The sequence below is a fragment of the Pholcus phalangioides genome, unplaced genomic scaffold (genome assembly GCF_987345545.1).
Source record: "Pholcus phalangioides strain wild (caught in Gottingen) unplaced genomic scaffold, Ppha-v1.0 ptg000011l_1, whole genome shotgun sequence".
Taxonomy (NCBI): domain Eukaryota; kingdom Metazoa; phylum Arthropoda; class Arachnida; order Araneae; family Pholcidae; genus Pholcus; species Pholcus phalangioides.
The window spans coordinates 62962388-62989670 of record NW_028301604.1 but is presented as its reverse complement, the minus strand read 5'-3'; the positions used below and the strand labels follow the sequence as shown (position 1 = coordinate 62989670).

At 33.8% G+C, this 27283-nt stretch overlaps 1 protein-coding gene across 1 annotated transcript in view; it reads left to right on the top strand.

Moving 5' to 3' along the window:
* The window catches only part of LOC149080686 (homeobox-containing protein 1-like), a 42957-nt gene extending 16457 nt beyond the window's left edge, over positions 1-26500 (top strand). Inside the window, exons 3-5 of the mRNA XM_089239899.1 lie at positions 9510-9707; positions 18004-18105; positions 20145-26500. Of these exons, the coding sequence (XP_089096025.1) occupies positions 9510-9707; positions 18004-18105; positions 20145-20386 (542 nt within the window). The 3' untranslated portion in view covers positions 20387-26500. The remainder of the gene's footprint in view (positions 1-9509; positions 9708-18003; positions 18106-20144) is intronic.
* The last annotated feature ends 783 nt before the right edge of the window (positions 26501-27283 follow it).

The following is a 27283-nucleotide window of genomic DNA, read 5'->3' as shown; positions in this document are numbered from 1 at the left end:
TTTCTCCTCGAGGTTTCTGGAATTTCCCTCTCGTGGAAGAGAGAAGCTGCTTCCATTGAATGCATGAGTTGGGGGAAAAAATCAAATAAATTTTTTTATATAAAAAAAATATTTTGGCAATAAGCAGTTTTTGTGGCATCTGCTCAGAAAAAATGATGAAGTTTTCAGCATGAACAATATGTGGAAAAATTCATTAAAAACCAACAATTTTACATTATGCTCCCATTCGAGTGGGTCACGTGATGAATCGACGGGTGACGTCAAAACGAGTTTCATTCTGAAGCGTGCGCTTGCTAATCACTAACCTTATATATTCTAGAAACCTTGGGATGGTCTTTCAGCTTTAAAGCGCAAATGTGAGTCAGTTTCCGTTTAAAAAAAAAAAGTCACTACTGCAAGCAGCAGAAATTACTATAGTCTATCGTCATTGTGTCAAATCCCAATGTTTCATGAAAAACATGTTCAGTCCGGTAATAAAAGAGCAAGTCTGCCGAATTATGAATGCTAATTTAGAAACTTTACAGAATAACGAGCGTTAAATCACCAATGTTGCCAAACAATGAGTGTTAAATTGCCAGTATTGTCAAATAACAAGTGTCAAATTGTCAATCTCGCCAAATAACGAATGCTGAATTGCCAAACATTGTGTTGGTTCTTCGAAATTCTCTCCCATTTTGCAACAATTTCTTTCCGAGTAAAAAAAAAATTGAAAAAAACATTTTTAGCCCACTTAAACTGCTCTGTTCCAGACAGCAAATAGTGCCCTCAGTATGCAAAAAGTGTGCCATCTTAAATAGACTAGTGTGAAAAATTTTATGACAGCCACTCTTTCAAACAAGGTGTCAAAAGCCTGAAACACACCAAAAACAAAAAACAAGCTGATGAAAAGATGTTTGATAACAAAAGACAGTGCAGTTGTTTTATTTTGAAAAGGGGGTGGAGGTTAACGAAAATATTCTTGTAAGTTAATTTCACTGTTCCAATTTATAAATATCTGCTCCGAATTATATATTTTGGTGATCCAAAGCTGCTCTGAATCTTGAATTTTGCTGCTCCAAAATGGACTTTGTCACTTCCCACCCCTGATGTGGCTCCAAAGGACAATTGTCCTTCCAGGAAGCCTACAAGGTTATATCTTCTGTGTTTACACTAGCAAGAAAAAATAAATAATAATAATAATGAAGTAAAAGTGATATATGTATATTTTTTTTATATTTCCATTCGTTTAGCTGCCAATTTGAACCAAGTACATTGCAGTGTATTAGGTTTTCTATTTGCATGAAGCAATGAGATAAAATTGATCGAAAAATATAAAACAGGCAATTGTAATTTTGCAATTTTAAAGGTTTTGCAAAAAGATAAAAATTCTATATATTGTAGGTGATTCAGTGTGCAAGACATAGTTTATGTGATAGTGTCTATATATATAAGTATGCAGGACATGAATATGAAATAAAACAATCGAGTTATTTCATAATACTAGGAGAATATCATTTTCATTATTTCAAACGTTTTTACATATTGATATATTTCATACTTTTTGTTAGTGTTGTTAGTTGTTTGATACTCCGATTGAAAAAAATTCATTATTTTAGGTGCATTGAAGGAGAAACTTTTTTGGAAGAGATGTTTTTTAGTTTGTGGTATTTGATATTTGTGTTTGAATCTTACCACAGTTCTATTTGTTTTTTTTGTAACCATTCATTGTTTCTTGTTAAGAACTTAATCATTCTGTAAATATATAACTGTCTGATGTTTAAAAGCATGACTATTTATTTTATTATTGTTTTTATGATATGTGTCTATTACCCCATAAGTCTTATTTTATTATATATGTTGTTTAGTTTTTCAATGTTAGTTTAGTATGCCCCTCTCCAAGCACATAAGCCATAGGTTATTATGGAACATACCCAAGCATAGAAAATATCTTTTAGAAAGTCTGCTTCTATTAGATCTATATAGGAGGACTGTGTGTCAAATCTGGGTTTTTTGACAAGTTTGTTAAAATGAGCGCTCCATTTTATATAATCTTGAATTATTCCTAAATGCACATACTCGTAAACTCTTTCAATTTCTCCACAGTAACAGAGTTATGGATTTTAATGTGAATTTCAGTGTCATGATGAACATTTCTTGTTTTCGTGCATTGATATTTTGTTTCACTAATGTTAAGTTTAAGTTTTTACGTTAAAGTCATCTATTCCGAGGTTTATATCAATAGAAGTGGATGGGTCTCACCATTGGAAGTCCATATCCATTTAGACAGACGAATATCACTTTTCCGCTCACCAACTAGGTTGGTGTTTAGTCACGATCACGGTGCAGGTCCATTCACCCCGTCAGAACCAACTAAAGAGTAGAGTTCCATGTTTTAAGACAAGTCACCAGCAGCCAATTTCAGGTAGAAGATCTCTCCACAATCATAGATGAAAGTCCATCTGAGTTTGGCCAAGTCAACATCAGAAGATGGAGGAAATACTGGACATCTCCATTAGCACCAAGTTAGAAGCTTCATCAAGAATAAACTGCTCAGGGATTCATCACCTAGTGAGGGCAGCTTGTCACCAATCTTAAAACTGCAAGACTTCTTATAAAACTCTTAGATTTTCATTAAATTATCTTCACCGGACCCGCCGGGAACAAGAGAACTAGTTATATGTTATCACAACATTCTATTAATATTTCATGACCGAAGTTGAGATCAACTAATTTTAGCTACTCAAGTATTAAAAGCAAGAAGTAAATAATTGTGATTAGTAAGAACAAGAGATGCATATTTATACAACTGAAAACCGGTTCTTATTTAGGACCAATCATCCACCGGTAACACTCTGTCTCTAGATAAAACTCTGACATCACAAAGAAACAAATTTGCATACAGAAATGAGTTTAAGAATTGAAACAACAATTCAAATGACAACACAAGAAAACGTAATCGGAGAGCTCTCCAGGCTCTCCACCACGTCCTTCACATTAAACATATTAAATAAAGAAAACGTAACAAGATAACTATTCTGGCGGAAGTCTGCAGCTAACCGCCAAAACAAGTGAGTAATATATATATATAATAACAATTCAACGAAACCATGTGACATCTCCCCCTGGAGAATCCCCACACAACACAAAAAAACAAGTAACAGGGAAGGATGCTATATCCTGATTCGTTACATCATCCACTGATTGATATTTCTGAGATCATTTCGGTTTTTAATATAAGATTTGTTGTCATCACCTTCTATACATAATGTTGTATCATCTCTGCAAATGAAATTAGCTGTCCGTTCAGATGCATTTTTTAAAAGTCGTTTATGTAAATCAAGAATAATGTGAGTCCCAACACTGTCTCTGGGGAACATCCTTTTGGGTTTCATGGTAATCACTGATTTTCTTTCTTATAGTAACTGCTTGGTGTCTATGTAAATAATAAGTTCTGATGAGATTCAGATGCCATTCAAGTACTTGTCCCCTGACTCCAGTCTTATGTAATTTTTTTGTTAGTATATTTAAGTCAACCTATCGAATGCTTGCTTTAAATCCAGATAGACTGTTATACAATATTTATTATTATTATAACTATTTAGGCGCGGTAGCCCAGGTCGACAAGATACTCGCCTAAAGTACCAAAGGATGTTTAGAGGTGTTGCGAGTTCGATACCTGGTTCGTCCTTGTCAGAAAACATTCCCGACACAGGGGTACAACAAAAACCTCAACATGACTGCAGAAAAAATTGTTACTGCAGGGAGTCCCCCATCGAAGGGTTAGCGCACTAACCTCTCGATGAGTATAAAAAAGAAGCCTGCGGTTCGGAATCAGCAATAAATTGTAGGTCCCGGTCTAATTAGCCCTCGTGTGCAAAAAATGACCGTGGTGTGACAAAAATGATCAAATTATAACTTATTTAAATAATTGCAGACTTTTAATATAGCCATTTTTGTATTTTTGTTTTGCTGGAATCCATACTGATTGGATGCAATGAAGTTGTTATGGCTTAAGAAGCTAATTAGTTGCCCATTCATATGTTTTTCATTAACTTTTGAAAATATTGGAAGAACTGCGGTCTGTGGTTTGCCGTATTGTTAGGATCTCCTTTTTTGTAGATTGGATGTACAAGGGAGAACCTAAGTTCATCGTAAAAAGGACTTTTGCTTACTGAAGAATCAATTAGGTTTTTCAAAGAGTATCAATGTGGTACTGTGCAATAATTTTCAACGTTTTTGGTGTTAGCCTATCATGTATTAATCTTTTTGAAATGAGTATTTTGATTTCCATGGTGGCTATTGAATTTGAAACAGTCATTGTCATCTTCATACATGTGTTCATTATCTTCTTTATCCAGGTTTCTTGTAACAAAGTCTATGTTGAATTCATTAGCTAATATTTTTGGATCTTGGTGATTTGGAAAAATTTTATTTGCATTATTTTTGTTGAGTATGAAGCTGTTTATAGATTTCCATTGTTTTCGTTTGTCTTTATGGCATTCGAAAAATTTGTTTCTTTGATATTCATATTTGGCTTGTTCAATTTGGTTTTTCAGTCTTTCATCATAGTTTTTGTATTTCATTTCATATGTAAGTATGCCTGGATCTTTTTGTATTTTTTATATAATTTTTCTTTGATATTTTTTTTATGAGCTGTTTCATAATCTTTTATTTTTACCTGTTGATTTGTTTGCTTTTTTTCTAGTCCACAGGTTTGAGTTAAGTGTTATTAATGTATATCTAAAAAATTTTTATATTTTTGATGGATTTCCTTCTCATCACAAACGTTTGTAAATGAGATATTTGTTTTCAAATTTATTATAATCAGTTATGGTTTTAGTACAGACAATATCATTTGCTACCTTTTTCATATTTGAAAATGAATATACCCTAGTATTGGATGATGGTCTGGTAATTGAGTTTTGAGCACATTAAATTTTTGTGTAGTATTTGTCTTCTATAAAAAACATGATTAATACATGTGCCACCTACTTAAGTTTCTCTAGTAGTAGATTCCTGTAAAGATACGAAGCCACTAATAGCCATTATATCCAAGTAATTAGAAACTTTGTTACTGTTGTCGAGTATATTTATACTTCAGGGCTGGGTTTTTGACATCAAAAACGAAATAACAAAACACTTACTTTTATGTAGATTAAAGGGTTTTATATTCGGAATTATAATTACTGAGGAAAAAATATCTATTTTGATATTTTAAATTTTCTGATCTGTCCAAAATTTTATTCCATATAAAAATTCTCACGCAGCATCTCTTAATACATTAATTAAACTAATTTATTTTCACCTAAAAAATTTCTTAGCTGAGGGTGTATAGATTCACAGTTTTAAAGAGTATTTTCAACCAAAGCAGACTGACAGGACTTGATACCCAAAGCATTTGTTTTTCACATTTCAATACAGCTTCAATTGGAAAACCATTGCGTTATAAATGCTAGTAAATATATCATATCATAGTGCAAAAGTAAGAATAGAATAAGTTTGACTAAGGACAAGTTACAGGAGTTTCTTAAGCGTCATATACAAGCTGGCATTGCCAAATTAAATGACATTTTAGTCCTACAATTTAGTATTTTGATCGCTAGATATATTTCAATGTTACACACAATAAGAGTATCATTTTAAGTATCTGTGATTATTTAGATAATTTTAAACTTTTTGAAACACTCATCTGTTGTAAAAAGAGTACAGCAAATGGTTTATATCAATGCACACATATATGAGCAGTTGAAGAAATTTTGGAAGGTCAAGAATCATCTTGAATCAGAGAATGTCAAATCATTCCATAATTTTTCCTTCAGTGTCTATGCTTTATTCAAATTATATTTTTTATAAGAAAAAAACCACCATATAGTCCGAAATAATTCTGTAGAGAGTAGAAAATTATTTTACAATCATAATAAATATTTATTCTTTTTATAACATAGTCACTTTAAACATTACATGCAATTAACATGTGTATTTCCAATATTTTTATATTTAAATTAAATTAAATTTTTATATTTAAAAGCAATATTTGAGGTTTCTGACAGTTTTTGACAAAGGGTTTTTGATGTGATAGTTTAAACCATGGTTTAAACCATCAAAAACCTGCCAACCCTGTTATATTTATATTGTCAACAATCAACCTATTTTGTCTTGCATTTTGAATAAACATATTAAGCTCCTCAGTAAATTGGGATATAGTGAATGAATGTGATCTATAGAGTAATAACATATCAACATCATGATTTGGGAAGTTTATCCATATGCTTTCGGCAGTTTTGAATTCACTAGATTTTTTAGTACTTCTAAAGGTTTTATTTACATACATAATAACTCCACCTGATTTATTAGATGTTCTACAATCAGAATAGGTGAATAGTAGTCAGTGATGCATTTATAGTTAGTAATGTTATAATTGAACAGTTCATCATCCTTCACCCGCATATTTCTGTAAGACATTATATCCATTTGAACTTGTAGAGATCTCAAAAATACAAGGAAATTATCGAAGTTAGATTTTAAACTTTGTACATTCACAATTAGGAAATTTATATACTGATTAGATTTTTTGGGTAATTAAAAAACTTATCTACATCAGTCATTTCCTCCAGAAAACCTTCATTCTGTTCCAGTTTGTATAATTTATATATTCATTGTTCATCATTTCTGTTCAGTTTCCTGAGGTCTTCCTCATCTCTAATCTTCATACTCTATGGTTTTGTTTTCTAGAGGAATATTTTCCCCTCTTTTATCCACATATAATTATAATCATAGGTTCTTTTGAACTCTCAGGTAAAATAGATGCTTGCTCTCCTGGGAAAGGTGCTCATTTATATAAACCCTGTTAGATTTAAAGTTCGAATCAATTTTGTCAGCTATAACTTGGTTCTCTTTTGCTTTCTGTATCCACAGTTATTTTTAATCTTCATTTGCGAATCTCACTATTATGGGTTTGCTTTTGCTGAATTTCTGGTAGGTACTCTGTTTAAGCTTTCTATTGATGTATCTTCCTGTATTCCAATCTCCTGTTTTATAGCATCAACAATCTCTACAATGCTTTCTGAGGCTGTTTCGGGGACACCATTGATCTCAATATTATTTTTGATTTTCTAGTTTTGTCTCCTTATTTTCTTTGCCAATTCGCTCTATATATAGTTTCATGTCATTAATCTTTTTTTCAAGTTCTTCCATGCATTCTGAATTGTAGGTTATGGCTTATACTATCCCAATGGTTTCTTTGCTAGTCTCTTCATATTTTTCTTTCAGATCTTTGATGGATTTATTAAATGTATCTCTCATTTTTCCTGTTGAAGATCTTGAATGATTTTCTGTATTTTATCCAGAGAGGTGATGGAATCAGCGCCATCCAGGTTGGTCTCTTTTACACACTCAAAACACAATAATGCCTGCTTTTTCACCTTTGGTATTTTTCTAAAAACCCTCTCAGTTGTTCCCCGCACAGACGGTGTATAAATCGTGAACATTTTTTGCATTTAAAAAATTCTGATTCATCTACAACAGGATCTTTGCACTTCATACACTCCATATTTACTACTTTTTGCACTTTCAGATTTCTACACTGGATGTCACCACAAACTTTCTTTGTTATTACTGCATGTGATTATACTTTGTCATATATGTATTAATTTTAAAGCATGTTTTCCCAATAATTAATGCTATTTAAGTACTTGGTTGATTCATTAATTCAAAATTTCTCACCTTTCATACATTTTCTGGCAAATTTAATTCAAAAATAAAATTGAATTTAGAGAGCATTTTCTCTCTACCATTACTGGATTGTCATTTCTGCATCTTCATTTATCCTCCAGCTGATCAAGTTGGGGATTCTGATCATACATTCCTATGTGATTCTGTTTTTTGTTTTCTACTTCCCCTAAAAGTTTGAGCATTGAGTTTTGAATCACCCTGTTTAACTGTTTAAATTAACTGTTTTCTCAATTTTTTTATTTGGTTATAGTTATTATATACTTTGATTTTAATTTTTCATGTATGATTTTTGAAGCAGAGGTTTTGGACAGTTCTGTAAAAACATTGCCAACCCTAGATGTCAGGATAATATCCAATCAATGTTTCAGCAATGTCTTCACCTGCATGTGCGGATTGACAGTAGCAGTTTTGTCTTTAATTCTGGTATGAAGATCTTGTAGATAATGGATCTTTCTTCTGTAAATGCAGTGTTTAACATATCCCTAGAAGAAGGAATCTAGTGGGGCGATATCTGGGTAGTAAGGCCATTGCATCTGATTCATCAATTTGGGGAAATTGTATCAAAAAATGATTGAACATCTGTGCTTCTGTGCAATGGAGGGACCCCCAATTTTGCTTGGAGATAACATTGGGTTGTGTAGATGTTACATCTTGGGTACTATATCTAGATCAGTAGTTCTCAACCTTTTTTGACTCGTGGAGCCCTTTGTGGTATATAATTTTTCTGGCAGAGCTCAGTAGGCCTATTTATTATTTATTCATCAAAGTTACTTATTTATTTTTATTATTCAAAAATATTTATTATTTTTTTTCAAATTTACTGTTTTTTTTCCTTCAAGTGGCCACAGAGCCCCTGGAAGTTCACAAGAAACCCCAAGGGCACTGCAAAGCATCGGTTGAGAACCGCTGATCTAGATAAATGTTTGCTGTCACAGATGTCTTAAAAAATATGGCCCAATGACCATATCATATAGGAAAGCACACCACAATTTGAATCTTTTCACTTCAAAAATTGCATGGGAATTTTCTGAGCTCCAAATTTTATGATTGTGTTTATTAACCCTGTTAGATGCATCAAATGGTACCTCTTCTGAAAAAAATTATCCTTTATAGAAAATCAGCCATACCATCGAAATACCATGAAATAGTTTGGGTCACTGTGTTATTTGAATTCTGTTGAATTTCACAATTAGGAAATACTCTCAGAATAATCTCATTCTTAGAACAATATTCTAGCCCTACTTCTCTATCTCTTACCAACATGCAGTGGTTTGAACAAGTCAAAGTTAACACAGCATTGTGTCTCTGTATCTTGTAAGCGCAACTAACTTTATTCTACATAAAATAGATTATATTAAATCATGTTAATTTTTCTATCGTATGGAATGCAATATATCTACAATATCTTCATTACATATGGAAAAGTTTGGTTGAAGGTATGACATTTTCTTAATGTAAATAATATTCAGGTTTGGATTAATCTTGTAAGTCAAGATACTACTATATGATTGCTTACATTGATCAACTATGTAGTTGAATAGGCTTACTGTATTTAATTTTTTACTGTTATCTAAATTTTCTTTTTGCTGCTTCAAATTATGGCAGATATCATTTTTTTCATTTTAATCTGTAGAAGATAGCAGTAGTATTTTTTATGATTCTGAAAGATAATATTTATCTGTTTTATATTTATATTTTTAACAATGTAGAGAAATGCATAAGTTTGCAAGTTGAGAACAAAATGTTCTATGAAGACTTTGCGGATCATTCATAATCAATTGAATTTCATGTTTGTTTAGCCCAGATGTGTCCAAACTCAGGGGTTAAAAGAATGGTTTCTGAAAATGGCGATCTTATCCCATTGAAACGGGAAAGATTCACTTTCAAAGGAGCACATCTGTCTGTTTTAGAGCGGTATTATGAACAAGATCCATATCCTGATGCACATATTCGGGAAATTATTGTAGAAGAATGTAATAAAGCTGCAGAAAAGTCAGGTAGCATAATCAAGTACATTATTTTCTTCACCTGCTTTAATGATTTAAATCCTTTACTCATTAAATATAAGATTCAGTGGATTGCTGTGTTATAATACATCTATATAATTCATCTACACCAAAAGAGTTTTTTTTTCTTAGATAAATAGTATTTGTTATTTGATGGTGGTAAACACTCATAAACTATCAAAAATTCTTATTAGTTACTTTGCACTAATGAGCCTATTTACTAAAAAATTGAAATGATAACATAGTATACACAACTTTGAGTAGCAATCATTAATCACCAGTGGCGGCTGATGACTATGTTGTCAGGTTGCATAACAACCACTTTTCAAAATAATTAATTAATTTAATTTAATCACTGACTTGAAAGTTGTTTCATTTTTCCAAAATTTAATAAATTTTCTTGAAAAATTCAGTAAAGAGTGGTTTATATCCATCAAAGCATCAAATAATTGCATGTAAAATTGAGAAATATATTAGAAGTGATTTCTTCTTAATTACTATATATTAGTAACAGGGTTGGGTTTTTGACATCAAAAACCTAAATGATAATGTTTCGAACACAGGTATATAACATGATGAAAAACTTTTTTGCATATTACAATGCTTTATTTAACATTAATTTATTACAATAATTAAAATAAAATATTAATTATAATTTGCAATTTTGAATTTTTCAACATAAGAGACTAAATCCTGCCAACTCTGCAGATTTAGGCAGAAGACTCCAAATTTTTTACCCTTTTTCACATTCTCCAGAATTATTGGAAATTTCACCTGATTTTAGCCAGAAATTAGATTTTCCTCTTGATTCTAACTAGAGATATAAAATTTTCGAGAATAATCTTTAGGAGAATATTTCTGAGGAGAGAAAAGAGTTCTCATCGAGAAAAATATTCGAGAATTTTCTCTGGAAGGGCTATTATTTTGAATAACTTGAGATTCTTATTTATTCTCAGTGCAAATATTCTTTAGTTATTTATAATAGTCCTTCTAGGAAAGATTCTCAAGAATATTTATATTAATGTATATTATAATAAATATTTTTTATAAATAGCTTGATAATGTTCTCACAGTGGAGAATACTAGAGAATATTCTTATGGAGGATAATACTGGAGAATGTCCTCATGGAGGATAATACTCGAGAATATTCTCTGGAAGGTGGCTATTATTTAAATACTGGCTATTATTATACACTGGTGTAATAAATTAAGAGAATTTGCAGACTTGGTGGATTATCTCTAGAACTACTGTACAGATTTTAATGAAATTTGATATGTATATACATTGATACAATACAAAACAAATAACCATTCAATAATTGTAATACACATGCATGATCGCGCATAACACTCGTTGGAGTCGGAAGGTATGAAACAGCGGTTGCAGAAAAAACGAAAAAAATGGGTTAATGGGGGTATGGTCCCCTCTTACATATATACAGGTCTCGCAGCGTGATTTCATACTTGAAATAAGACAGTTTATCATTTCCTGTGGCAATTGGTCCCACTCGTTCAGCAACGCTGTTTTCATTCCCTGGATGGTTCCCGGAGGGGGGTTGCGAGTTGCAATTGCCCTCCCCAGAGCGTCCCAGACATGCTCTATAGGGTTCAGGTCTGGAGATCTGGCTGGCCAATCCATATGGCAAATATCCTCACTCTCTAGAAAATCGTCAAGCAGAAGAGCTCTATGTGGCCTCGCGTTATCATCCATTAAAATGAACTCAGGGCCAACTGCACCCCCGAAAAGGCAAACATAGGGCTCCAAGACCTCATCCCTATACCTCACACCAGTCACAGTGCCTCTTTTAAAGACATGGAGAGGTGTGTGGCCATCCAACATGATGCCTGCATGGACCATTAAACCTCCTCCGCCAAAATGGTCGATTTCGCGGACATTGGAGGGTAGGTAGCGGGTCCCTGGTTCTCTCCATATGAACATACGGCGAGAATTGGTGCTTAGGCTGAACTGGGACTCATCAGTGAAGAAAACGGTCGCCCATTGATCCATACTCCAATCTCTATGCTCTCTGCACCATGATGAACGGATTCTCCTGTCCATAGAAGTGAGCGGGATGCAAACAGCGGGTCTTCTTGCAAACAACCCTCTCTCATGAAGTCTTTTGGAAACAGTCACCCTTGATACACGGGTTCCTGTGGCTGCATACAAGTCACGAGAGAGCTGAGAAGCTGTAGCACTCCTGTTACGCCTCGCTATAATTGACAAATGGCGACCTTCTCTGGCCATCGTGGTTCTTGGACGACCTTGCCCAGGCTTTCTCTCGATGGATCCGGTATCCTGGAACTGTTTCCATAAGTTACACACGACGTTGGGCGTTAAATTGAACTCTCTACTTGATTGGACTTGAGATTGGCCTGCTTCTAGCCTCCCCACAATTCGCCACCTCATTCCATCATCTAAACGTTGGTGGTTACTCATTTTTACTGTTACAATTTGAAATTAACCGATTGCTGCAAAATAACACCAAGAAATTCGCTGAGGTGTGCTAGCGAACGAAATGCATCTTAACTTACACACACTTATAAAGCCTGTTTCTCTACTGGCTCCGCCTACACACACGTGTACGCTTATTGTCTAGAAGCCAGGGTTGGTAAAAAAAATGGTTTTTTTGGTTTAAACCAGGTTTTTTTGGTTTAAACTGGTTTTTTTGTTTTAAATAGTATTAACATTAAAAACAATAAAATTTTTGAAAAATCATTCAAACTTCTAGTAATTAATTAAAATAAAATGTTTACTGATGTAATTAACACTATTCCCATATTAATTAATCAATAAATATTTCTTACATTTTAACAAAAACCAACTTTAACAATTTAATTATTTTTTGTTTAACTCAATGGATTACTGTGTGTTTGAAAATTGTTTTAATGTTGTTATTAATCATATAATATAGAAAGGTTTTTCTCCAATTATATACTTTCAGTATACTTAATTAGGAAGCTATTTTGCAAAAACTAATAAAAATCCTGAAAAAATTGAATTTTATTTGGTAAAATGGAAAAAAATACTTTTAAAAATGTAAAATTAATGACATCATCCAACATGTGGGAAATTTCCTCGCAGAATAGAAACAATAGCCATTCATGGCAAAATGATAACTTAGTTATAGCATTGCACGTTTTCATAATTCATGGAAACATCACAAAAAACGAAGTAATTGAACAAATAACTATAACTTACTTAAGAAATGTTAAATATATTGTCCACCATGTTCTGGCTTTGAGGTTGAAAGCACAAAAATTCTTGTTCAACAACAGATCAGAGTATGTCATAGTCATGATGTGGATGTGCTTGCAATTCAGCTTTATTAAACCAAACACGCCCCCACGTTAATATTTTTGGGGAACTTCTAACATATAGGGGATGTGCTGGAGATTGCAATTCACTAAAGTTTGCAATCTGACCACTGTTTATAACATTTTGAGGTACCCCCATAGCCAGAAGTTGCAAGAGTTAAGGCGCATCTTGTCAAAATGGGTCTTCAGCAGCTGCTTTGCTGGTATTGCAATGTGCATCTTGACAGAAGTTCTATCCATACACTGATGCTGTAGAAGTGCCAAAATGATGTGGTTGCACAAAATAGATTATACTGCTGGCCAAGTACAGCATCATCTACCTGTACATTTTGCACTACTTGCATTTTTTCCCCCTTTTGCGAAAAAAAACTTTCATTGCTTCAGGAATATCCATGCAAATTTTTAAGTCATTCTGACCAGTAACTTATTGTATAGTTTTGGAATCAAAACTTTAATTATAATCACCTTGTATATAGCTGATTATTTTTCATAAATCTGTTACTACTACTATAGAGTAGAATCCTGATTAACTGGGCCTAACAGTGAAAGTATAAAAAAAAAAACCTATTGAATATTAAAACTGAGATACACAGTAGGAGATGTGCTATTTCTTATGGAAAAGAAAATTGAAATGTCTGTGAGGTAATGTAACTACTAGTACGCTAGTCTTTGTCCTTCAAGGACAGCTGGTGTCTTTATTTGATTATAGGACCATCTGCCCCTAGCAGGATGGTGTCACTACTGTTGCTACTTCTTTGTGAAGGGAAAAAGAAACCTGTGAGCACCACTACATTTAGATGTGTGATGCAATCCTTATTCATGAATTTGCTAAAGATATATAGAGCATCAGAATGTAGCCAAAGGTTAGAAAATAATGTAAGAATGAGAAATTTTGGCTTTTGTATATAACTTTAAATAACTAAAATACTTCATATGAAAAAAATATATATATTCTGGCCACTTTTATGAGACTTTTTGAAAAAAAACCACTTATAAAATCTTATGTCATTTAAAGATATACCATCAAAATGTACCCCAAGGATATAAAATATGGTAAAAATGAAACATTTTGGCTAATAATGAACCAATATGATATTTTTCAAGGAAAAAAAATGATATTTAGGCCACTTTTATTTGATTTTTTGAAAAAAAACCACTTGTTTAAAACCAATGTTTAAACCAAACAACCCTGCCAGAAGCAGTGGTTTTACATTCAGTTCAGTTCATGAAATTCGATAAAATATGCAAATTCTCTTAATTTATTTCACCAGTGTACTTGAGAATATTCTCTGGAAGGTGACTATTATTTAAATTACTTGAGAATATTCTTATTATTCTTGTTGAAAATATTCTTATTATTCTTGTTGAAAACATTCTTATTATTCTTGTTGAGAATATTCTTATTATACTTGTTGAGAATATTCTTATTATACTTGTTGAGAATATTCTTATTATTCTCAATGAGAATAAATGTTTTGAAAGATTCTCGAGAATATTCTTGAAGCTAAACAATAAATAACCTCCCCTTATTTTTATTTGGTGATGAATGTCTCCAAAATTAAAAAATAGTATATATGTTTATAATATGCTCATGTTTATGAATAACTAAAATTTACTTACTGTTTGACAACTGCAGAAGGTATGCCATGAGAGAGAATTCTTTTGAAACTACCCAAATACCCAGAAAAATAGGACTTTCTAAAAAGATTAATGTTATGGGAACTCTGCAGAAAACATTATGTGGTGGAAAGGAATGTGCATTAGAGTTAGTTTGACAGAAGTTGCATCCTAAAATTTCTGCAAGAGTTTTCAGAACCCATACATACAGCATAAAGGAATTGTCAATAGAAAGAAAAGGAAAATTAATGTTTGCAGCCCAACATAATAAAATTTTGAAACAAGAGAATGAAACAACATGGATGAATTGAACAACTTCCTAAGAAATATTAGTGATAAAAAATTTGAGTGTATGTTCATTGAAGCAAATGACAGTTCTGCATCTTCTTTAGAATGAAGGTGATCATAAGAATGGCTCTCTTTGTTAATAAACTTTGGTTTTATGTTTTGCTTTGAACTTATAAGTAATATAAGAGTAATTTCTAAAAATTTATCTAATTTTAAAAGAAACTTTTTAATCTTATTATATTCAATTATATTTCATAATGTGAAAAAAATTAGTAGAGAAAATTTTCATTATTTAAAAGAAAAAAAGAATATTTTCGATTATCCTCCATTTTTTCCATCCAGGAAAATATTCTCAGATGATCACATCTCTAATTTTAATGGAAATATTATGAGTTTAACAGCACCTACATGATTTTCTGCGTATGCTTTGGGAGGTAAAGAATAAACTGGAGTTGCCTGATGATTGTAGACGGCAAAAATTGTGCAACACTTCATGGATGAGTGTTTTGTTTTTTTATTATGGAACTGGTTCCCCCATATCTTCCTTGAATTCTGATGTTCACATGATTTCATATCAAAAGAAGTTGTTCTTGCCTTTTCAAGACAAGCAAATGTTTTGCATTATTATATTCTGCTCAGAGGCATAAGCGGGATCTACCTGAAGGGGGGGGGGCACTTTTTTTAAAAAATTTTCTCATAAAAGTAAATGCTATTTCAATTTATGTTTTTGATTGGATGATCGGAGAAGTGCCACACTTCCAGGAGAATTTCTGGATTTCTATGATCCAAAAATTGGCACGTCTGTCATATTTTGCTTTGGGGATCTGCTGCATTCTAGGATTGTGAGACTTCTTGACAAGGAAACTGACTCAGCATTTGTTCCTAGTTGTTGGTGAACTGCGGAAAACCAATTTCAGCCAATCGCAGTTGTATGACCATGGGGATTGAGCCTAGGCTTTGCGATGCAAATATTACCCACAATGTCACCATTACTCACTTATAATACTAAAATTGCACATTCACTGCTTGAAACATTCCTTATAGGAACTTATACATCATTGTTCACAACTACACAAAAGGGAAGGATAACATTTGCATTACATGCCCCCAAATAACCAGCAAAGTTACTGCCTATGTGTGACTTGATAAAATTTTCCATTCTCTTTTTATAGCCATCGGCTCTTACTTTTGGAATGTTCCTCATATGTATGTTGCTTTGTTTTTTTTTTCAAGTATTGAAGTAATAGTACTTGCTGGTCTTTTTTTATGTAGATTATCTTTTAGGTTTTTGAGATATATTATGGGGGAGGGGTAAAGGGTAACTAGAGTTTCTTTCTGAAGGGAAATGAAAGTATTATTTCCATCTGCTCTCCACTTGATATGACTATACACTGCATCATTTGCAGAGCAGCGTTCTTGAGGAAAAGTCTAGTGTAATTTTTTCTGTGAATGTTTGTCATTGAGCCTCATTCACTTTTTATGGCAGGCTTAAAAGAACATGTTAGTATGAAGTTCTGTTTCTTTCTGAGAAAAATGATAGCAGAAACTGTCACAATGCTTCTAGAGGCTTTTAAAGAAACTTTTAAGTTAAACATAAGCTTAAAAATGGTTTACTTGATTTAAATATGGTGACATAGAGTGGCCAGATGTCCTGGTTTTTTGCTAATAAATGCACTGTCCTACAAAGTACTTTTGGGATGCCTGTTTGTTTTGGTTTCAAATTTGTGTAATGAAAGAGTAATAAAATCAAATTACTTTCCAATATTTAGTTAGCAGAACCTATTTTATTATGAAATTTCAAACTACATGTTTTTTTCGTTTCAAATCTAGTGGACTGTGTCATCAAAACACAGCTGCAAGTTTGGACGAAATGCACATGGTAATAGTACAGAGTAGCAAACTTGGTATTCAAACTCAGGGCTGCCCCTACCAGATACAGGGTTCAAGTGCAAAAATAATGTCTGGTTCCTTCCTGAAATTCATATTTTTTGATAATTTGTTATATTATTTAGAATATTTGTCATTTTCATAGTTTTGGATTAGCCACATTGCTGTGCTATATAAAATGTTTTCTTTTACTAATTATTGCAAGTGCATTTGCACTTGTTGCACACCCTTGTGGGCTGCTCTGCCTAAACTTCAACATGTATTCACAATATGGTGTCTTTGACATAGTCTCAACAACATATATTCTTTCCCACCCCGTAGTAGTTTTAAGCACTCCCAACAGAGACTAATTAAAGTCAGTTGAGTCCCTGGGCGCACAGAAGAAAATCTACTTCTGCCTCCCAATATTCTCTATAACTCTACGGCCATACAAAGTAATTGCAATAATATTCCTGTTGTATTGTGTGATTTGGCAATAACTGAACAAGCCTTGCAAGCCAATGCCTCTTATAGATCAGATCTTATCTATGGGGGGTGGTGTTGACAAGGCCCAGGCTTTATCCTCAACAGTTAATTTAAGCCATTGTCATGTAATTTTTCACTGTAATGCCATCTGAGAAAGATTTTTCAATTTTCATCAATGAATTTCGAGATCTGTTCCGGTTTCTCAGTTGCATGATCTGGCCACCCTATTGACATGTCACTTGCCATCTGGGCATCCTTCAACAAGCTGAATGGATGAACATGTTCCCAAAATTTGTTATGCAACAATTTTTAATACAAAAGAAAAAATCCGTGAATTGCAAGCATCAACTAGGATTTTTTCTTTCCTGGAGCTGATTGTAATTAATTTAGACCTTAAAATTATTTTTTTTTAATTCTTCAAAAAGAAACAGAAGTTGATACAAACACATCTGCTATTGAAAAATCCGTGAGACTCAATAACAGGTGGTCATGAAAAATAACACCGACGTTATAGACCTTTCTAGGACTCTGCTTACCCAGATGATGTAGAGTGTCATCCCACAACCTCAGCAGGTGACAGTGAACAATAGTAGGACCCTATCTTTCCTCCAAAAAAATATTATAGTTAATTCTGTTCCTCCCCCTTCTCTGCTACACACAAATTTCAAATCATCTTTATCTGAATTTAATATAATTTACTTATCTGCACCAATAGAATGGCCACTATCAGAGAAAGACATGGTCACTCTCCCAGTTGTGAATAATTGGTTCAACAACCGAAGAAAAGATGCCAAGAAGCAAATGAAATTGCGACACAGTATGTAGCATTTGTTTTAAAAAATGTTGTATGTGGAATAAAAATATTTATAAATTATTAAACTGGTGTGCAAAAAACGTAGGAACAGGTTTCATTCCATCAAATTACAGCTTTAAAATTGAACCCAAAAGCTTTTAAACGATTAACATAATGGGCAGTGGTTGGTAGAAAGACCAATAAAGCATATAAATTTTTAAAGGAATAAGGGCACAGGATAAAGGGCAAACTTAATATTTAAAGTGAATATGTGTAGCATTTTGAAAAATGTGAGTGAAAATTTCAGTGAATTATTGGAGTATTATAGGTTATAATGTGTGTATTAAGAGAGATTGAGACAACCCCATATACAAGGTTAAATAATTGATAAGCAAGTCCGAATGTAAAACATTCAGTATCACCAAGAGTATTGTTATTGTTCTGTATGCATAGAAGGTATTGAAAATGACAAGGAAAGGTGTTAGAAATATTGGTGGTTATGGCTACAGAAGAATAATAACGGAGAATCAATATATAGGCCTGCAAGGCCATAAAAGATTGATTCTGTAATACAGGGTGATCAGCGAATAAGCCCTTATTTCAAAATTAAAGATCAATAGAATTATGCGGTAAACGGTACGTTTATTAGGAAAACTGTAAGAATGTTGTACAAAAATTTCGAAAATTTCGTTTTTTTTTAATTTTTTAAAATTTAAAAAAAAAATTAAAACTGGAGATTTTGGGGTTCCGAAAATCCTCATTTGTGTGAAGAGAAACCACTGCATTCGCCTAAAGTTACTGCATGGGCTGCGGTATGCGCCAGAGGCATTATCGGCCCCTTCTTCGTGCGAGAAACGATTACTACTGAATGTTACGTTACAATTTTGGAACAATTTGTCAGCACACATGGCGCATACCGCAGCCCATGCAGTAACTTTAGGTGAATGCAGTGGTTTCTCTTCACACAAATGAGGATTTTCGGAACCCCAAAATCTCCAGTTTTTTTTTTTTTAAATTTTAAAAAATTAAAAAAAAAGAAGAAGAAATTTTCGAAATTTTTGTACAACATTCTTACAGTTTTCCTAATAAACGTACCATTTACCGCATAATTCTATTGATCTTTGTTGTAGAGATATTTAATTTTGAAATAAGGGCTTATTCGCTGATCACCCTGTAGATGCAACATTACCAATTGAATGCTTATAACCACATGCTATGCAAAATTATCCTTCACTGTAGCCACATGTGTACACACATAAAGTTACGATTTTGCTGGATGACAGAACTTTTCATTTTGTTTAAGTCGAATTTTTGGTGATGTGCAGATTACAATGGAGTAGGCATCACAGAAATTGACTCGTATAACAATTGGGTAACATGCTCTTTCCCTATGACCACTGTATCTGAAAGTGTGCATTGCAGCTCCTAGGGGTATTGCCAAGCTTTTTCGGGCATCGTGGCAAGCTGGGGATATTGTTGTGAGAGCCTATTCATGCTTTGAAGTGGTTCTTTTATGAATGCACGGGATCTGTGTGTGTGTCAAACTATTCTGGGGAGCCACAGGCAGATCATGAATAGGGCAAGGTAGCCGCAGCTGACAAAAGTTTGATACCCACTGCCCTATGAGAATCTGTTTGGTCCGATTAGAGGTTCTGGACATCAGCAGATGTAGAAAAAAAGAGATTGGAATTCCATATCACTTTAAGCATTTCATATCTATTTGATATCAGGTTGGTGATAATTAAATTAAAGCAATAAGTAAATGTTCAATTTTTTCATTATCGTTTCAAATTCCTGGGCAAAACACATTTGTTACATTGAAAACTTATTTATTCAATGCTTAAATTGATATTCTGTGATTGTTATTAAACCTCACTTTTTCTGGCATGCCGGGAATGGACCAGATTCCAGCATTCTAAAAGCTGGTATCCCCCTAGGTTTTTGATATGCCAGCTAAATGCTAGGAATACAGTAAATTTATTCTTATGTTTTATTGATATGCTTTGGTCTACGTGTTTTGCCAAGCTTATTTTATGTTTACTTTTCTGAATATTTAATCATAGATTCTCTATCAGTTATTGTTCCACCTTCTTGTCAAGCTTCTATGGTATCATCTGTAGTTCCTGCTGGAAGCTGGTCTTCTTGCTCAGTGTCATCATCATCTTTTCCTTTCTACCCAGATCTGTCTACAGAAATCAGTGAAAGTGATAGTTCATCCACATCTGAAAAATTTGTTGATAGTGATCATAACCTAATTATTGATATTAATGAACAAGAAAGTAGTGATATAAAGCAAATACTATGAATGTGTTACATTTATATTTCAGTTGTAAGAGGATATATATGTATAATTCCATTTTCTTTTAAAATTAGTGTGTAAATATTTTTACCAATTGATGTTTGCCTCCATTATAGATATTTAATGTCTAATCTAATATTCAAACTTTTTCAAAGGAAATCTGTAAAGAAAACTTACATATGTTAAATTTTTTAAACATTAATATTATATGATTTACATAAACATATTATTAACATGCTTACATGTGTGTGTGTGTTTTGAAATATAGCTTTTAATTTGAAAGAATGGTACCTTTGAGTTACAAGTATCATTGAAAAAAAAGACGAAAATTTGTGTTATCTTCTATAATACAGTATAGTCTCTATATAAAGGAATAATATAAAAGAATATAAAAGAAGGAAATCTACCTGCTGATTTGGGGCGGAGAAAATTCCAAAATTTTGAGGGATTTGTTTTGAGATAGGAAGGCAATGAGTGGGATAGGTAGTTGGATTTGTGGCGAGAAATAAGGTCTTTGAGGTTATGAGTGGAGATCGAGATTTTGTTTCTGAGAGTAGAGGAGTCATTAAATTTGAATTTAGAGACGTCACGTCGAATTCTTCTTTTGAGATGGATAATGTATTTTTCAAAAAGAACGTAACGTCATTAGGCCCTTTCCCTCCATTTGTTATGTCATAAACTAAACATTTCATTTTACCATCTCTTAGGTTATGAATACCAAAGGTATTATGCGCTCAGCTGCATAAAATAGTAGATATCTTGCACTGGAATCCGAGATAAGGATACAGTAGCCATATAGTCAATACACAGACAGAGAATATTACTGTTTTCTTGGCAGAGCTTTTTAATTTCTTTGATTGCATCATAAAATTTTTTGCTCCTCCTTTTATGTACTAATAATTCTGCCACGGCAGTTCGCTTAGCTGATTCACAAAGGACAAGCCTTTTATCTTAATGTTCAACTCTTCATATGTGCAGCATGTGTCCTTTGCTAGCCTTTCGAATCTCAGAAAAAGTTTTCCTTGAAGTATTGCCAATAAAACTGGTAAGAAATCTTATCAGAGTGAATTTCTTTGAACAGGTCATGCATAGTTTCACATTGAGATCAGAATTCAAGTAGGTCACTTCTTTTCCAGTATAACAAGCAATCTTGGTCGGAAATGATGCAATGTGGGAGTGAATTTTTGCCAGTTAGTCATGTTTTATAATGGGGGGGGGGGGAATCTTTCGGCCCCTCAATGTCTGCAGGAATTTTGTTCAATCTTGAGAGCTCCCTGATTCTCTGAACTCTTTTTTTGGTTACTTGGAAAAGTTTTCATGAAGGATTATTTACATACTTTTTGATGAAGATGAGATTTCAAGAGAATATAATGAACTGTACAACCTTTGGCTTTTCTCTCCTCTTCGGGCATGTTCACTCTGGGTCTTTTTCTACCTACTGGAACTATCTCCATCAAGCCTTGTAGGAAACCATCTTCTTGCTCATCTTTTGTCCTTTTCGCATAGAACTGAGTAAACAAAACTGTCAATTCGCCTTCATCAAAGAGTTTGAGACAGTTCCCAGGACAGCAACTAGAAAAAAATTATTTAAAATTGTTTAAAGATTAAGAAAAAGAAGAAAAAACACTAATTTGGAGATAATATAAAACTCAAATAGACCACTCCAATTTACTCCAAGTGAAATTGTCCCTATACAAGTTATGTGAATTTGCCCATCGTTAAGTCGCAATACATAAGTATCAGAGTTTTTTAGCAATTTCTTTTCCAGCATGATTAATATGGGCTTTCCCTTTGAACCTGGTACCTTAATCGAGTTCCGTCTGTAAGATGTATTTCTCACTCCTTGTTTCCTTTGCTTAGTTGAGACGTTTTCCTCCTAACACAAAGAGGAGTCTGAACAGTCTGATGTAACTTCCATGATTCACTAACGACTACGTTTTATTAATAATGTCAAATAACAACAACCCTTGGTCAACAAACAACAAAACAAAAGAAATGTAAATGAAGAAAACCTTATCACGGTAACCTAACAGGAAGCCCTGCTGCCACCTGTTAGCGTTCTTGAAAACTAAATGTAAAAAGGGGTCATGTGTGTCCTGGACTAGACACATTTTTACTTTTAACGTTCGTTTTTCTCAGCATCTAGAGGCGAGACTTGACTCATATTGGTCATGATATATGGTTTTAGATCGGGTATTTTGGTTTTATTTTACATCCATGTTTTTTATGGGCATAATTTTTCTGCCATCTGGTTGGGCAATTTGCCTGTTGTGGCCTTTGTATTGGTATTTTTATTTTAAGGTGAGTTATCTGTTAATGTTGCTTAAAGGGTAAAATATTTTTTGCAGAACCATTTTCGTTCTTATTCCTTCACTAAAGAGTATGATGTTTAACCCTTGCAAAGGCGATGACAAAACATCTTGTCTAACTTGATCTACTTTATTTCTCCAATCCTAAAATGTCTCAGGTTCTTAAAACCTTATAATTACAGCGATCCCAAGCCCAACTACTGCGTTGAAGTTTTTTTACAGTCAGACATGTTTTATATCTCCCCTCCAACCTGTCGGTCAACTGCTAGTGGGCAGTCAGCTTTTGTTCAAAGTCTGACAACAGAAGGAGGGGTGATGTTTTTCCTTTTCATTCGTGGTAGTATACGATTATGCATACAGCATAAATAATGCAAAATTATAGAGTTTTCTCTTCCTTATTTTTTATTATTATTTTTGGTGTTGGAAGAAAAGCATTTATGCAATCAAAAAAAAATATTCTTGAAAATTGGTGGAAATTTTTCCAGAAGGTTTAGTCATTTCCACTGCGGCAGTTATAATGCGGATCAGGAAAATTTTAAAAACTGCTTAAAGGTTTAAGTTTCAAGAATGTGCTTTGCTGATGAAAAACTTTTATGAACAAGGTGATTCTGCACTATATATATCCAGTGGGAGACCACATTATTGGATTCAGTGTTTCAGTTTAGGTTTTTCTGCACCAGTAGCCAAGTAAAGATTTTCTGTTTTTAAAGGGACTTCAAAATTCTTTCCATTTCTTCATTGCAACATTCCTAAAGTTTCACAATTTTCTGATGAGTAGGTGAGACTTTAGATTGCTTCGAATACAGTTGAACCTCAATAACGCGACACCACAAAGAGATAGAAACACATGTTGACTTGAACAGTGAGGTCTTATTTCATTTCATCTTTAAAATGAAATTTTTAAAGGTGTTTATATGTTTGCTTATTATTGAACAATTCTATATTCTGTCATCTACAAATTCATAAAATGTTTTGATCTCCAGTTTTCTGTGTAAAGTTTTTGTAATTAAGTGGAAACAGCATATTTTGATTGCTGTGAGATATGTGATTTGTGAATGAGCATTGCAGTTAGCTTTCTGGACCATCCATCTCATTCAAAAATTTCAGAAATCATTCACATCTATATGTGGATTTTGTAGTCCACAAGTTGATTTTCAGGTTCCAAACAGAGAAACTAAGGGAAATAATCCTACCCAAAGGTGTAGGGGAAAGTCTTCAATTCATATTAATCAACAAACAAATGGCAGAAATAATAATATAAGCGGCAATTAGAAATCACTAAACTCGCCACTCAAAATGCCATCTTTTTTAATGAATTATGGTTTTTTCTGATTTTCAGCTGGTGCAAACTAAGGGTTATAGGGAAAAGTTTTTCATTGAGAAGTCAACTTTATAAAATATCTGGGCTTGTCAATGTTAAAATAAGAGGCTTTTATCAAGGCGAGATATCTTATCATTGCCACATAAACGGTTGATAATGTAAATTAACTTAAATTGATAGATTTCCAAGATAACTTGAATAATGAAAAGTTGGTTTTATGTGTAAAAGTGCATCAATGGGGGGAAGTAGGGTTTCCAGGCCAGAATTTTTTTCTACCCATTCTCAAGAATTTTATACAATTTTCTGTTCCTGAAATCCTGAGAAATTGTCAGGAAATTGGGAAAATTACTGTTGTGATACACAGTAATGCTCTCAAGTGAAAACAAATCAATGTTCAAACAAATTGGAGGAAAATATTTGTTAAAAACTCTATCTTCTGTAACATTGTTTAATTGGGAAAGACAAAATACGGGAGCTTCCAGTTTCAAATCTTAGTACCAGCAACCCTGCAAACTCTAATACCGTGCTGTGATGTTTTAACTATACAAAAAGCTACAGGAAAAAAGGTTTTCTCACTTTCATGAGGCTATTTTTATGATCATCTTTGAGAAAGCTGAAACATGTCAGATGAATGCCATATAAGGTATGAGAAGAAACAGCATTGTGAGGAGAAAATTTGAAAGATCTGCTTGCACACACAGGAAAAATATATAGCAGTTGGAATTTACAACTTGTTGGCCTGTTGTGATCTATGATTGATTTTCATTTTCTGAGCAGATCATGATAAAAAGCTGTCATACACAATTGTAGAGGAGACAGAAAGTAAAAGTTTGTGAACAAAAGAAAAGAGCTATACAATACCTTGTTTTTTAAGCAATTCTAGACAGATAAAGGTCAAGTCGGGATAACTATCTGAAGCTGGACACTCCTCAATTGGTCTATGGCCGTGTTCCCCTAAAGTGGGCAATATTGGGTGGTGGAATGATCCATGGGGAGGTAGAAGCTATAGGTTTTGGATCTTATGGGTTGCCTTGAGATGGGGGGGGGGGGGCGCTGTGGTGAGAAAAAAAGAAGTAAACTGAAGAAGCCAGTGAGGGAACAAAAAGTTTGGGAAACTGGTACATGGGGGTCTGATGACATACCGATTGCGAGGGTTTTTTTTCACGTTCAAGCGTGATGACCTGCTTCTTAAATGCTGAAAAAAGAATGTTGCCATGTGAGAGTAACTTTGTTTTACAGTTGAAGCTTCAAGTGAACATTTGCAAAGCCGGGATAGGGCCGGAAAGATGCTGTCTTTTGAAGGGGGATATTTTGGTAACAAACTTCTTAAGGAGGTTGGCCAACAGTGTGGCTATAATGGCCATAAATCAATGCAGTCAAAATTATCTATCAATACTTGGGATTGGTAAGATATGACAATGCCTTTGAGGAAGGGCGGGATTTAATATTATGGGAGATGAAAATTGGCAACTTGGGGATTTAAAACAAAATCTTGAGAAATTCCCTCTTAAAATGCTTCATTAATGCTCCTGTATATGAATTTATTAGTGATAAATAGTGATGTGATCATTTAATTTGCATCATTGGAATAAATACCACTATAGATAGTGACAAGTTTGGAATTTTTAGAGCATAAGAAAGTGGTAAGACTTTATTTGTAGCTTTGCTCATCCTTAATTGAATGTGGTTAAAATAAAAATGATAAGAAAAAGGTTATTGTCATTTGATAAATGGAAAATTTAGAGAAAAAAAAATCAGGTTAAGTTATTTTAATCTGCAACAGTAAAATTTGAGTTTTTATTTGTTTGTTCAGAGCCGGATGAAACTGCAATGAAGTTTAGGGCCTGGCGATGGTGGATATGATCCCACTAGACAGTATACTAAATTCACTCTGCTGAGGGATTACCCTTAACCCTTTAAGTTGCATTGACGAGATATCTCACTTACTTGAACGCCTCTTATTTTAGCATTGACAAACCCATATATTTTCTAGAGTGGATTTTTCAATAAAAAAATGCTTTCCCTACACCCCTAGTTTGCACCTGTTGAAAGTCGGAAAAAAGCCCATTTACTTAAAAAAGATATGGCATTTTGAAGATGGTTTAGTGATTTTAGTTGGAAACTAAATATCCTATTAATACCTTAAATAGATATTATGTACTTCCAAAATATGTGATGGTAATCCAAAATATGTGATGGTGAATAATCTCATCACATGCCCTTCTGGAATCACAGCTTTAGCCTCTCATTCACCAGTAGGGGTGGTGGTGGTGAGGGAGGGATAAATATAAATGAGATCCCCATTGATTTTACTAATCAATATATGAAATGCTTTAAATATACGAAATATTCTTTAAAGTGTCATAAAAATGAAGTCTAATCACATTTTTATCAACAGAAAATAGCATCATGATTTTATATGCAGGGAAAATACACTGCTGGCCACCGTAAATGCAACACCCTGAAGGAAGCATGCAAATAATATGAAATTAACAACATGCATTAGCGGAGGTGAGATATACAAATGATTAGAATTTCAGCGCAGACGCACATCACGCGCGCCTGTGGCGCCACTTCAAAGCGCTATTTGAGGCTTGGAGATTTCGACGATTTGAAGTACGGCAATTGTGTTCTTCTTGTGGTTTTTTTCAAAAAAATGATCAATTATGCCTCGTAGAAAACAGCGATCATCTTTTGATCAAGTATCCGAGTTCGACAGAGGAAGGATAGTGGCCTACCGAGATTGTGGATTATCTTTCAGGGAAATCGGTAGTCGTGTTGGACGAAACCAAACAACTGTAATGTGGATATGTGATCGTTGGATGCAGGAGGGTACGACGGACTGACGTGTTCGATCGCATCCACCTCAGTGCACCACTTCACGTGATGACAGGCGTATTGTGCGTATGGCAGTGATGGATCGCTCAGCCACATCACGAACCATAGCACAGCACATTCAGTCTGTACCGCATCATCCAGTGTCTGCGTGTACCATTCGACGCCGTTTACAGCAGAGTGGTCTGTCCGCAAGACGTCCATTGCTTCGTCTACCCTTGACGCAGAACCACAGACGTCTCCGCCGCCAATGGTGAGATGAAAGAAGGATGTGGACGGCACAATGGAATGAACTTGTCTTTACTGACGAGTCACGCTTCTGTCTGCAACACCACGATGGTCGGATTCGAGTCTGGAGACACCGTGGAGAGAGGATGCTGAACAGCTGCGTTATGCACCGCCACACTGGTCCTGCACCGGGTATTATGGTATGGGGCG